This window comes from Symsagittifera roscoffensis, chromosome 4, assembly GCF_963678635.1.
Source record: "Symsagittifera roscoffensis chromosome 4, txSymRosc1.1, whole genome shotgun sequence".
NCBI classification, from domain to species: Eukaryota; Metazoa; Xenacoelomorpha; order Acoela; family Convolutidae; genus Symsagittifera; species Symsagittifera roscoffensis.
Window position 1 is genome coordinate 43,179,522 of NC_087065.1, and position 13,169 is coordinate 43,192,690.

A 13,169-nucleotide genomic window follows, 5' to 3' on the forward strand; every position below is an offset into this window, starting at 1 on the left:
ACTGTAGTAATTTTTGTTTATGCTAAATTAGCGTAGCTGCCGTGTATTGCGTCACTTAATAGGCAAAAAAAAATTATTTGGTTCGTGTTTTTCCGGGAGGGACCTAAAACCAAACTTCTGATTTCAAAGTTTTTCATAGTCCAATTCCATGTCTAGGCCAAACTGTTCACTGGATAGGCGCAAAATTTGGTATGTGTAGGTATCTGGAATCCAGAGACAATACTTAAAACATGTTCAAATTTTGTCGGAACAATAAAAGAAAATGGAAAAACAAAAGAAGAATGAACGAGCGTATTTGTTGCGGAATCCGCTTATAATTCATAAAATGCCAAGTTTGGCCTCGTTATGTTTTTTCCGGCTAAACGGGCGTCTACCCAAAATAGTTGGCTTAGTTACCGCTTGGTACATTTTGTCGCAATGCTCATCCAACGATGGCAGTTGTCTTTCATACATAGTTCTCAAATTGAACATCAATCAAGACTTCTGAGATAGCTTTTGAAAAAAGTTTAAATAATTGAATATTCTCACCGCTTCCTCTCGATGCAATTTTTCTTCAAAAATCGAAAGCTTAAAAATGTGCAAAAGTAAGTCAATGACTTTGTTTTTCAATTTTATTGTTCATTTACACGTTTTTACTCTTGTGAAGCGAGTGTATTAGTACAAACCTTTTTTTGCCAACCAAAGTGGCACCAATAAGTCGCAAATATTGGTGCCACTTTTGGGGCACCTTTTACAGCTTTTTCATAGTATGTACTTTCACCATACTGACCACTTTGGTCACTCATGAGTGACCAGTCACTTTTGGTTACATTTTGGTCACTCTTTGTCTCAAAGTCACCTTTCTAAAATGTTAACCTACGGAATTGCCCCGTGGGTCATGAACCAACTCAGAAATCAGCTTATTATGAAACGTTATGCCCTGCATCTAGACGAGACAACTTAAAATGGGAAAATTCGCATTGAATTTTGGATATCCTATGTTGTTTTCGACAAAGAAAACTTCTCGTTACCTTTGTCATCGAACAACTTTTTTAGTTTAATTACAGCTAAATTAAGTTTTTTTGACCGCCTTGAATGTTTTTTTTGTTTGAGTGTTGGAGAGCGAAGGTCACTTTTGGTCACTTTTTTATGTGGTTTTGGTCACTTTTTACAAAATTGTGATGGTCACTTTTTACTCTTTCACCATGTGGTCAGTCTGACTTTGACATTCGATTACTAATAAGTATTGCAGTTGATGCTTTTTTAATTCATCAAATGTGCCGAAAAAAGTGATTTGTTTCAAACAACATAACGACAAGGAAAACTCGATTTTGAAATGCATAGTTTATAGATAATTTGGCTTTATGCTTTGCGATTTGTTACATGCATAGTTTGTGTGGATGCCATCAGTTTATTGTATTCCAAATTATTACTTGCAAAGTTGAGTCTATTTGTATTTAGTGCCACTTTTGCTGAATTGCTTTGGCAATTGATTGGCATATGTAGCTGCTTTATTCGTGACTGGTGTTTTTCGATTGTTACGCTTGCGTGGCTGCGGGGATAGTGCGTGAGACTCAATCTATTATATATTTAAATGGGGGCTTCACTATCTCGCCATGTTTAAGCTTTTTCAACGTATTATTTTTGCATGTTTAAGCTTTATCGTATATTGCAATGGTTAAGAATTTTTTTTCGATTTTCTAATTTGATTTTAGTGGTTATTTTACGAGTTTAAATTAAGCAGTCCAATATCGAATTAGGGGTTGCGAATTTGGCCTCCAATTTTGAATGCCCGAATCATTTTAGTTAACTAGATAAGACAATTTTTGAGATTTTTTCAAAAATTTTCAGAAATTTCAAATAAAATAATTTACAAAACTGGAAGTTCCCAACCCTGTAGTTGGGTACTGTCAGAGTACTCTAAGGGATTACAAACCTTGCCTCCAAATATGACTGTTCAAATTGTTGTAGTTTTCGAGATATGACGTTTTTTGTGATTTTTTCAAAAATTTTCAGAAAACTTAAATTCTTATTAGTTTTTTAAAAATCTGAAATACCCAACCCTGTAGTTAGGTCCTGTCAGAGTACTCTCAAAGATTGCGAATCTTGTCTCCAAATATGACCTCTCAATTTTTTGTAGTTTTCGAGATATGACGTTTTTTCTTATTTCGCTTGATAGCTCCTTTTTGGTCGTGTTCTCGCAAGTGTATGCGAAGCTCAGATTCGCATCGGTGTTAACTGTTGGTTAGTTATGTTGTTGCAGCCTGTACAATTCATTTTAAAAACAATTTAACGGACCTGGATGACCGTAAAGATGTGTAAAACAGTACCTTTGTCCTTAACATCGTAGATAAATGCTTTTCATTCTGGCTTTCTTGAATCCGTTTTTTAATATACCCGCACAGATACTGTTGTTGAAAGCTACCGCACAGATATTGTTGTTTAAAGGTAATTGTTTTAGAACGGAACCAGTGAATTCGACGACCCCTTCGCCAATCAAGATCCATTTTCTCAACCAGGTCGGTAAAGACTTCTGTCATCATTTTCTATTAGTTTCTTTTTTAAAACGCTAATTGCATTAGCTTAGCGGTGTGCGTGGTAGTAGTTTTCTGAATTGAACCTGGTTTTCAGAGAGCTTCAGTGAAAGTAACTACAGCGCCGCAGCAGCGTTTTAGTGTTCTCGAAGATCCCTTTTCTATCAGACACATAAATGCTGCTGTGCAGCTTAGTGTGAAATTGAATGGTTTGGGCACCACTTAAGCTGAAACTTTCTTATTGTCATTGCTCCAAATTGTTTGACAGATTTGTCCGATTGTTTGGATTTGATGTACTTTTCCTCAAAAATAAGTCGGTTATTTTTTGTATCTATGAACTTGATAAATTGATCTAAATAAAAATTTACACACGATTTTTCTTAAATACAACATAGTTATTTGAAGCTTATTTTTTACATCGTTAAATTTTTGTTATCACCTAAAAAGCAATCTACCCCAAATTCGTCACTGCAATACCACTTTTCAATCAACGCAATGAGTCACGATTAAAACTTAATTATATCCGTAGAATCATCATTTGACCGACATATTAGTAATTTTTGCGATTGGAAATGTCATTTTCAGCCATACGCTTATTTTTGATAAAATCTTTCTTTGTGATTTAATTTATTAGAGACAGTCTTACAATGTTAACGATAAGGTTTCGGCTGATAGCTTATTTTTTGTCATACATGAATAATTTGGAGCCATAATAGTATTTGTGAGTAAAACATGCAGAAAAAAAAAGTAAATTTTGCCAGACTAATGTGTAGAAAGATGTTTCCATATATGTAGAAAACAAAGTAAATTTTACCCGATTAAGATGCAAAAAGATATTTCAATATATGTAGAGAAGAAAGTAAATTTTACCAGACTGGGGGTGTAGAAAGATGTTATCATATATGTAGAAAACAAAGTAAGTTGTACTAGCCTGTGGTGTAGAAAGTTGTTGCTTTATATGTAGAAAAGAAATAAATTAAACTAGACTAAGACTTAGAAAGATGTTTCGATATATAGAAAACGAATGTGGCACGTTTTGCCACTAGAACATTTAGCCCCACATTTAGAAGAAATTAGGGGCGAAATGTGTGTAGACAGTTGAAAACAAAGTAACTTTTACCAGATCATGGCGTAGAAAATTGTTTCCATTTATAGTGTTTGTAGAGAGTTATTGCATCATCTCTCATACAGTTCTTCGTTTTCAGATGCAGATTTTAAGGATCCTTTTGCCGCCAATGATGACCCTTTTAAGTCTTCACTAGACTTCGGATCAGGATTCAGTAGCAGCAGCCAGAAGTCAGGTGAAATTTGAAAGTCTCTCGAATAAATGACCCATGATTTCTCCATGCATAATGAGTCTCGTAATTACTCTTGCGATAAGCAAGGTTTTTGCACTCGGGTACTATACTTTTTCTTTGTACATAACTTTGGTCACAGAATGGTCAATTTAAGTTTCAAGACATGCTCAATTACTTGAAAATTCGAATAAAAGTACCTCAACTAGGTAGCTAAGTTAATAGGTGGAGTAGGTGTAGGGCAGTAATTATTTTTTCAAATAAAATTATTGAAAAATGTTGATTTTTTCCGGATTCGTGGTTTTCGGCTTAGTTTCTCCGGTTAATTTTCCGTTTTTTAAATATAATTTTGATTATTTGCTAAGTATTCTTATCAACCTAGTTTGTAAAGCATGGATTTTTTTCGATTGGATATTTTTATACTATAATTCAAAGTCTGATGTGAATTACTTTTTTTCGACTCCATGGTTTCAGCTGATGGTGCATCGGCGTAGTCAACTTATATTTCGTAATATCGACGGCAAAAAATTCCTGTTCGACAACATCAGGTATTATGAAAATAGATGGGATAGGGCTTTTTTTTATAAACTTTTTGAGACGCTATCAATTTTTTTCTTATTTTAACAAAAGTTATAGTTAAATTCCTCCGAAATTCAAATAAAGCGTATCCATGAAAAGCGCCTACTCCCTGTGTGCCTGCAGCGCTCGAAAAAGTCTCTGGGAGAATGTTTGAGCAATATTTTTGGATTTTTTTGTTTTCTCAAAAAGCTACTCTCCGAAACTTGAGATTTTGAGTTCAATGGATAGAACGCGTTATGGGAAGCTCAACTGCATAGCGGCTAAGTCCAAATTTTTTAAAAATTTGTCAATAATTGGTTTTTGGGCCCTCAGAAAAGTCAATAATTGGTTTTTGTACTGTCTTCAGAAACTATTTGACTTTTTTCGAAAACGAAACTCTTAAATCATGAGTATTTCCGTTCAATCGAAACAACAGATTGTGTGAATCTCGTCTTTTTAAGGGACTAAGCCCAATTATTTATACACAAAAAGGTATGGTTCGCGGAACATACAAATGTTGACCACTTTTGACTTATCTCGAAAATTACCTTGCCAATTTTCAGGTTAATTTTTCAGGTTCAATCGAGAAACCCGGTTTTGGCAATTTTCATTGTTTGAGCGGCCCCGACCGTCTCATTGTAGAAAAAATTATTTATTTTGGTAAGTCAAGTTATTGAACTTTTGACCGTTTTTAGCAACTTTTTATTGATTTTCATAGAAACTATCCTTTCAAGTTTGAGATCAAGGTTTCAATCAAAAGAACCGGTTACTCATTAATTTTTGTGAGGAAAGTTTTATGTGTTTGGGAAGATAACAATTTCTCAAAAATTTTCACTCCTCTCACTTATTTTAGTAGAGAAGCAACTAAGGTTTCGGGCTAAGTTCAATTTTTGAAATTACCTATTTCATCAGCATAAGTAATACAAATTCCAAAAATATCAAGCAGTTACCTCCAAGTTTTACTGGGCCCCTAGTTTTTTTTTATTGGGTATATGAATGTTTTGCTTTCTTTAGTTTTTTTCAACATATTTCTTCTTTCCGATTTATTATGTTGTGTTTTATGTTTGTGTTGCATCGCAAGTGGCGCGAAGCTCAGCTTTGCCTGTGTTGAAATTGTGAGAATTAAAATTATAAATTACTTAAGTGCTAAAATTAAACAGCATCTTCATTTCTGCTTTCAGCTCCTAGCCGCCCACCTCCTCCGTCCAGGCCTCCGCCACCGTCTTCTGCATCCAAATCCAATACAGTTTCATCTGCTGTAATCTCGGATCCGTTTGGCGCTCCTTCAACTTTCACCAGCACTGAAACTGCATCTGTAGCCAGCAATGATCCATTTGGTACTAACTTCGCAGCTGATTTCTCATCTAATAGCCAAGCACAATTCGACTCAACTTTAACCTCTAAAGACCCCTTTGGAACTCCGAATACATTCGCAACCACTTCGGCCGATAATGCCTCTTCCTTTCAATCAGCGGGAAGCAAAGATCCATTCTCAAATGATCCATTTGGAGCACCTCCCGCGGTTACCGCGGACCCTTTTGGCTTATCTTCGGGAACATCTGATCCTTTTGCTGCAACATCAGATCCCTTTGCAACGCCTGCAATCTCAAATGTAGCGCCAGCAAGTTCCGTGTTTTCGTCTGATCCATTTGGAGCTCCAGCTTTTCCAACATCCGGACCTAGTAGTTATGCAGAGTTGTCTGCCGAAAAGTCCAGCAGTGATGCATTTGGGTTTGAAACTACAGAAAATTTTGGAGCGGCTTCATCAGAACCTTCGATCCGGATTGCTCAGAATGGAACGCAGCTCGAAGCAAACGCATCGACAAGTAACCAAGATGTATACGACGAACTAACTGAATATGCAGCTGTATCAAGTGAATCTACAACTGTTACAGATGGTCCTAAAAGTCTAGACTGGTTTCTAGTCGGATCTCCCAAAGAGAAAGCGAACTCTTCTATGAACACTTTTGGCACAAGTGAACACAATTTGAACATGGTCAGTTCTGTATATGTTGACATGCAGAACAATCATAAAACGTGAAACATTCCTGGAAAGTTTTTCATTTGGTGAAGGGCGGATTTTGTATTGTTTAATTTTAAATATGATTTTTATGAAAAGTGTTTTTCCAGATTTTTTCTCATTTTACTAACTTTCGTGTTCTTTTCTAATCGTATGTGTAATTTTCCAGGGCTCAAAGTCTGTCGAAGCATTGACTAACCAAAATTTTTGGGATCCCAGTTCTGTGTCCTCTAATCCGGTTGCAACAGTGACCGATCCATTTGTCAGTGAGACTGCTAAAGATCTCTTCTCAATTCAAACTAATTCTTCTACCTCTAACATTGTTGACGGGAACGCTAACAAACACGAAAGTAATGAAGAGCTCAAATCACACTCAGCTTCAAATTCTTGTGACGATGCAAATAGTGAAGCGCTGGATGATGACTCGATAGGATCTGTCGCTCCCCCTGAGATCCAGATCACTTCAGTTCCGACAGTTGACCAAACAGCCTCGGATTACGAGCCCGAGGAGTTTGATCCCGCAACTGCAACCCCAAAAGCCGACTCTGATTCTCCGCCGGAACCGGCAACACCCACTGAAGAAGGGCGTAATATAGAAATTGTGCAGTCATTTTATGAAGCATGTTCGTTTTCTGAAGCTGCGAAGACTGCTGAAAGACCAGAAAACAATCAAGACTACGAAACTGAGGCTAAACCAGCTTTAGATAGTTCATCTGTAGTTCACGATTCAGCAAATGATTCGTTCACAAACGAAAGCGGAAAGTCGGAAGCTTACCCATCTATAGGAGACAGTTTTGTAATGGTCAACCCAGGTGATGTAACACATAGTTCACCGAACGCAAATGAGAATACCGCTATTAGTGAGGAGACAAGTAAATCGGAGGAGCCTGGAACATCTTCTATAAGGCCAAGCATCGAATTAGATGAATCTAGCACAGAGTATGAGTACCAGGTGTCACTCTCCAATGAACAGGTGATTTTGCGAATAAACTCGATTCTAATTTATTGCTTCGGTGAAATAAAACTTAAAAAACAGTCTAAATTAAAGTTTATATTGTCATAATCTTTTGCTTAAAATGTATGTAAACTTGTAATTCTGTTTACAGCAAATAGATGACCCATTCACATCGTCGGCTGTAAAGCATTTTGAAGCGGAAGAGGGATTTAAAATGAGCGATCCAATCAGCGAAGAATTGCAAAATGGCAGCTTAAATCCAGTTGAAGGCGAATCCAGCTTGCCAAAGTCATCATTTAACGAAGACCAGATTAAACTAGGCACTAATGAAGTGTTTAATTCTGCCTTGGGATCCCAATCCGCGGAGGATCCTGACTTTAACATTCCATTTTCATCGGACATTCAATCGAACGACGGCGTCTCAGAACCGGCGGATGTTGCAATCGTTAAGTCTGATGACGCAGACCCCTTTGGCGCCCAAGAGTTTGAACCCTCAAAGATGACTCAATCGTTATCCCCTTGTGATGATGGCTTCGGTGATGCGTTTGGAGGAACCAATGACATCGGCAACTTGAACTCAACAACGCCTCCCGATGGTGGTTTTCCCAGCTCGGCGGATTTTGACTATCAGTTTGGAAGCTAACAACTTGAGAATTTATTTAGTACTATATATGCTGCACGTAATTGAAGATTAGGTAACATAGCCCTGTATCCACTGCTAAACCACAAAACTGCATTGATTGAATCCTAATTTAGAACTAGATATCCGAAGCCTTAAAAGCAAAATGTTACCGTCGTTATAAAAAAATATATAGATATGTATACCTTATAAAATATTACACCCCACGATTGTGCGTATACTTTAGAGCTAGTAGGAGATTGTTGTTTTTGTTAAAAATAGGTATGTTACTAGTTTCAATTTTGGTCTGAATCATTTAGATCTGATGTATACTTCAAAATACTGATAATTCACTAATAATGCCAATAAACTGTTATACTACTTCTAATTGACCAATTCAAATGGTCTAGAATGCGAAAATGCGACCCATAACCTATGACTTTTGATGAATCTTGGCAGTGATTGTATAAGTTATAATCCAACAATTATTTACCTTAACAGTAAGTGAAGCTAATTAAGAACAATAGTGTTCATATGACACAAGTATGGAAATTTAGAAATTTGTATTTATAATTCACATTTTATTTGAGCGAAATTTTCACCTTCAAATAATTTAATCTTTCTTCGCAGTTTTCTGAGACAGTTAGGAGGGACCATTTTTAAGTGTTAATGAACGAAATGCTGTATAACTTAAAGCTTGTAGTTGTTTCGATCATTGAGAATGGGAAGGAAATTTGTATTCGGGTGTGTTCTGGTGTTTTTATTTTTTTCCACTCGTAATCATGTATCACAACTAATCATCGGACTATCTTGAGTAATATATCATATTACAGCCTTTTCAGTGATAAGTTGAACCGCATTAGAAAAAAGTGTCGAGAAAAACCGGTTCGAAATGTTTTTTTTTTTCGTCCAATTTCGAGCAAGTTAAGCGAACCAGTAAGCTTATTATAGAAGGATGGTCGTAGACGCAGGTTAGTCGTAAATAAGCCATGATTTTTTTATTCAAGCCCTGAAAAATGTATTAAATTAAGTTTCCAAAGTTTTTATACGCCATTTTGCAGATAAGAAAAATTTAAATTTTTGTATTTGTTTTATTCATGTTAGTCATTTTTCCTAGAAAACTGTTTTCCAATACACCTATTTTACTGTGAATATCGGAAATGCCCAAAATCTAGTGTTTCGTTCAGATCCTAAAAAATTGAAATAGATTTTAAAAGAATTCTGTTTTTTTTTGTAGTTTTTAAGAATATGGTCCGAATATTCCGTGCTATTTGCGCAGCAACCTGTTATCCTTGATTATTTCTGTTGTTTTCAGAAAAATTGATCGGGCTCAATTTTCATGATTTGCTGTTTGACTTCATTTTTTGTTAAGTCTACTATTGCTGTATTTTTGTTATTGCTGGTTGACTTAGTTATTCAGATTTTTGTTACTCAAAGCTTACTTTGCTTTTAGTTGTAGAAATAGACTTCAATTTTAAGAATTAACAGCAGAATGAGAAATTATCTGTTGACCGATTTTTTTTAATTTGACTGCTTTGATGAAAAAAGTGTAGAGTGTAGGCGATTCTTGAAACTTAGTCTGTTGGTTGTCTTACACTAATTTTTAAGGAAAGTTATCACTTTACCTGAAAGTATTTTGCCAAGTTCTTGAACATTTTAATTTTCTGTATATTTTTAGAAGCGAAGCCGCGGCTCTTGAAAATTGAACCAGGTAATAAGAGTAGATACTCTTGAAGTTTTGTAATTACCTAATCTACTGTTTGTGGGTTCGAATCTGACCAGGATCTGTTTTTCAGAGTGGAAATATTCTGTTTAAAATAAAATTGTAGGCCAATTACTAAAAAACTTGGAATCGTTTTTTGCGCGTATTTTTTTTGATGTTGCTTTTGGTGTCGATTTACTCCTACAATTATTAATTTTACATACCTTGATATCGTATTTCTTGGTTTTTTGGTTCCGCTAAAAAATTTCCTTTTTATCGGCTCAATAACTTAAAAATTTTGGTTTTTCTCAGAAACTTTGGCTGGTTTTGACAAAAGGGTATCAATTGATGGACAGCCTACTCTCATGTGTGCCTGCATGCTACCTTCGAGTTCCTTTCTACTTGATTCCTCTGTCTACAGCCTTCGAAAAAGTCTGTGGGTGTCTCGAGAACTAGCCTCCCAAATCTGAGATTTTGGGTAATCGAAATAACAGATTTCGTGAATCTCCTTTGTCACACAAAAAGCTATGACGTTCGATTTGTTGACCGTTTTTGGACTTTTATCGCTTACTATCTTGCCAAATCTGATATCATAAGTTAAATCGAAACAACAGGTTGTTGAAAGCATAGCTTTATAACTGGCTAGGCTCAGTTAGTTTAAGAAAAAATATATAGGCCTTCAAATAAGACAGTTTTGAAAACTACCAAGCCAATTCTCAGATTTCTTTCAACCGGTATGGGATTTTTTTTTGCTTAAGGAGTTTTTGGGAATTTTTCGGCCATAATCTGTTTTTTTTTGGTATGGATTTTAGAAAGCCTTTTGACCGTTTTTTAGAAATTTTGACCGTTTTCTGAAACTTATTGAATTTTTGAAGTTTACACAATCAAATATGTGATGAAAAGTTTAATTGAAATAACCGGTAGCGATAATTGTTCATGAAGAAGCGGCGACTTCTTGTTTTTTGTTTAAAAAATGTTTTCTGGGGGAATTTGATTATCTCAGAATTTTTTCGCACTCTTTTTTCTGGAAAAACACCAAGGTTTTGGGCAAATCCAATTTTTGAAATCACATTTTTCGTACCTCATCGATATAGAAAACTCATTCAAAATAAAACACGTGCTTCCAGCTTTAGCTGGAGCACGTAGTTGTTTTAACGATACATACGAAAGTTTTGGTTCACCTAGTTTTTTTCACATTTAAATTGTTTTGACTTATGTTTTGTTTGTTGTATCGCTAGTGGCGCGAAGCTCCTTCGCCTCTGTGTTTTGATACATAGCTTTGGCATTGCTCTAGCTATTTTATTGGTGGCTACTGTTAGTTAACTTTTAATCTCCCACGGTGCAGATGCGAGGACTTGAGACGTCTAACTCGAAGTCGAAGTTTCGAATCCGACACATTGTAAATTTTTTTTAATAAGGCTTATTTCTTTTCTGTTTCTAGTTTTACTTTTTAGAGTGCTTTTTATCATTTTCTCGATTGTGTTTTTCAAGTTTTTTGATTGAACAACTTTGGTGTTAGATTTTTTGGCGTTGTTTGATAAAAAAAAATGTCGATTCTTGCTACTTGTAATCATGTTAACAATTTTTTTTTTCAAATCTAAGAAATTGGATTTGCTTTTTTATGGAATCTCAACAATTTCCCAGCCCTTTTCCTCTTATAGTAATGAAGCGCGTCCTTTTGGTTTTTAATGCCTGGAGGTGGGACCCGACCGGAAATTTTTGGGATTTTTTTCTCGGACTGTTGAATTAAATTCAAATTATGGATTGTTTTCTTAGAATTGAAAGTCATTCTGTAATATGTAATATTGACAATCTCATTTTGAATAAGTTTCTTGATATTTTTTTTCACTCAAATAGATTTAGCTTCTTTCATATGATCGTTGCAATCTTATAATTTGCCGTTTGAAGAAAAGTCATATTTAATGTTTTTACTGGTGCGATCAGCAATGGTGTAGCAATCGTGTTCTTGGCTTTTTCCCCGTGAGTTACTTTGTCCAATTTGTAAATTTAGGAGTAACGGTAAATTTACTTATGTGGATAAAGATGGTTGGTTTTGCTATGTGATACCTACATTTATTGCTTAAGAAGGGTAAGTTAGTAGTGTGTGCTACATGCAATTTTTTGTAGTGTTTTTCCTGTCGAATGTTTGGATGATTTTCAACTTGTAAGTTGACAGCTTTATTTCTGTCGGCATATTGTTTTTCTTAAAGTTTTCGGCCTTTTTTAAAATCAATTCACCTTGGAAATTTTATTTTCAACATTTTGTATTCAACTTTGGTGACTCCCTTCAAAGAATTTACCAAAAAACAGTAAAACATTTCAATTGTTTCTCGTTTTTACACAGTTACTTTTGTATGAAAATTTAATCGATACTTGCGAGTGGAATGCTGTATTTTTATTGTAATTTGCGGTGAAGATAATTGAAATGATGAGTTTTAGGGCAATTTTCTTGATATAATTTTCGATCAGTTTTTCTTCAACTGATTTTTCATACCGATTTGAGTGATTTGTCGTCATATTTCATGCAGTGACAACTGTTTTCGGCAATAGATACGGATTTAGACAGTCTTAATTGCTATCAGATTTGGCGAAATGTTATTGCTAATTTGGCAAGCTTATCGTGTTGAAATGTCAAATTTTTCTATGTGCTCTGTAATAGTCTTTTTATTTTTCTCTTTTTTGAGCAGTGTGATTTTTGTTTATGTGTCTCGTTTTTACCCTGCTAGCATTTCTGTTAGTGAAGAATAATTTGAAATAGCTGTCTGTTTTCTCGACCCACGGCTTGCTAATTTTTTGTCTGTTTTTTTTTGGGCTTCTTTAGTTTTAAAAAATTGGTGTGCTAGTTATTCTATTTATCGTGAATAAATCCAAGGTAATGATGCATAAAGTTTCAGAAATATCGCGTAATTTTTTCACTAAAAAAGCCCAAAGTTACTTCGTTAATGTTCTGCTTTTCTGAAACTCCCACTCTCGGACTATCGTGTATCTAATTATGCCGACGGCTGAGTTTTTTCAGCACGCTTTTTGATCTATTTCTGACGATGGTTGAAGGATGCTTTATTTGAATGCCAACTAATTAATTTATTTACCTTTTGCGATAGCAAGCGTAATGCAGTCGGGTACTCGACTCTTTTTTTTGCCAGCTGATTTTTTTCGGCTTAGTTTCAACAGCATGGAATTTTTCTGATTTAAACAATTTATACTATTGTTGAAAGTAATTTTGATTTATTCCTGGAATTGGGTGCAGGTTATTTCACTCAGTTATTTGAATTTTTTTTTCATGTTCTAGGATTTGAGAACTATTGTTTGAATATTTTGTTTTTTCCTTGATTTTTGCTTAGTCAGAAAAACGGAAACATGAAATTGTTGCGGTTTTTCAAGTAATTATTTTTTATTATAATTTTTTCAATTTTTTTGTTATTCCATAGAGTATACTTACATATCGCAATGCTGCGAGGCGCCGTTTCACCTCTTTGCGAAAAAATCTCCACTGAATTATCATTTTTC

General features: G+C 35.1%; 1 protein-coding gene across 1 annotated transcript in view; it reads left to right on the top strand.

Moving 5' to 3' along the window:
- LOC134845049 (epidermal growth factor receptor substrate 15-like 1) overlaps positions 1–8,589 on the top strand; it is an 87,165-nt gene extending 78,576 nt beyond the window's left edge. The window contains exons 11-15 of the mRNA XM_063861881.1: positions 2,441–2,498; positions 3,719–3,814; positions 5,548–6,362; positions 6,556–7,359; positions 7,493–8,589. Coding sequence (XP_063717951.1) covers positions 2,441–2,498; positions 3,719–3,814; positions 5,548–6,362; positions 6,556–7,359; positions 7,493–7,984 — 2,265 coding nt within the window. The 3' untranslated portion in view covers positions 7,985–8,589. The remainder of the gene's footprint in view (positions 1–2,440; positions 2,499–3,718; positions 3,815–5,547; positions 6,363–6,555; positions 7,360–7,492) is intronic.
- Positions 8,590–13,169: the final 4,580 nt, after the last annotated feature.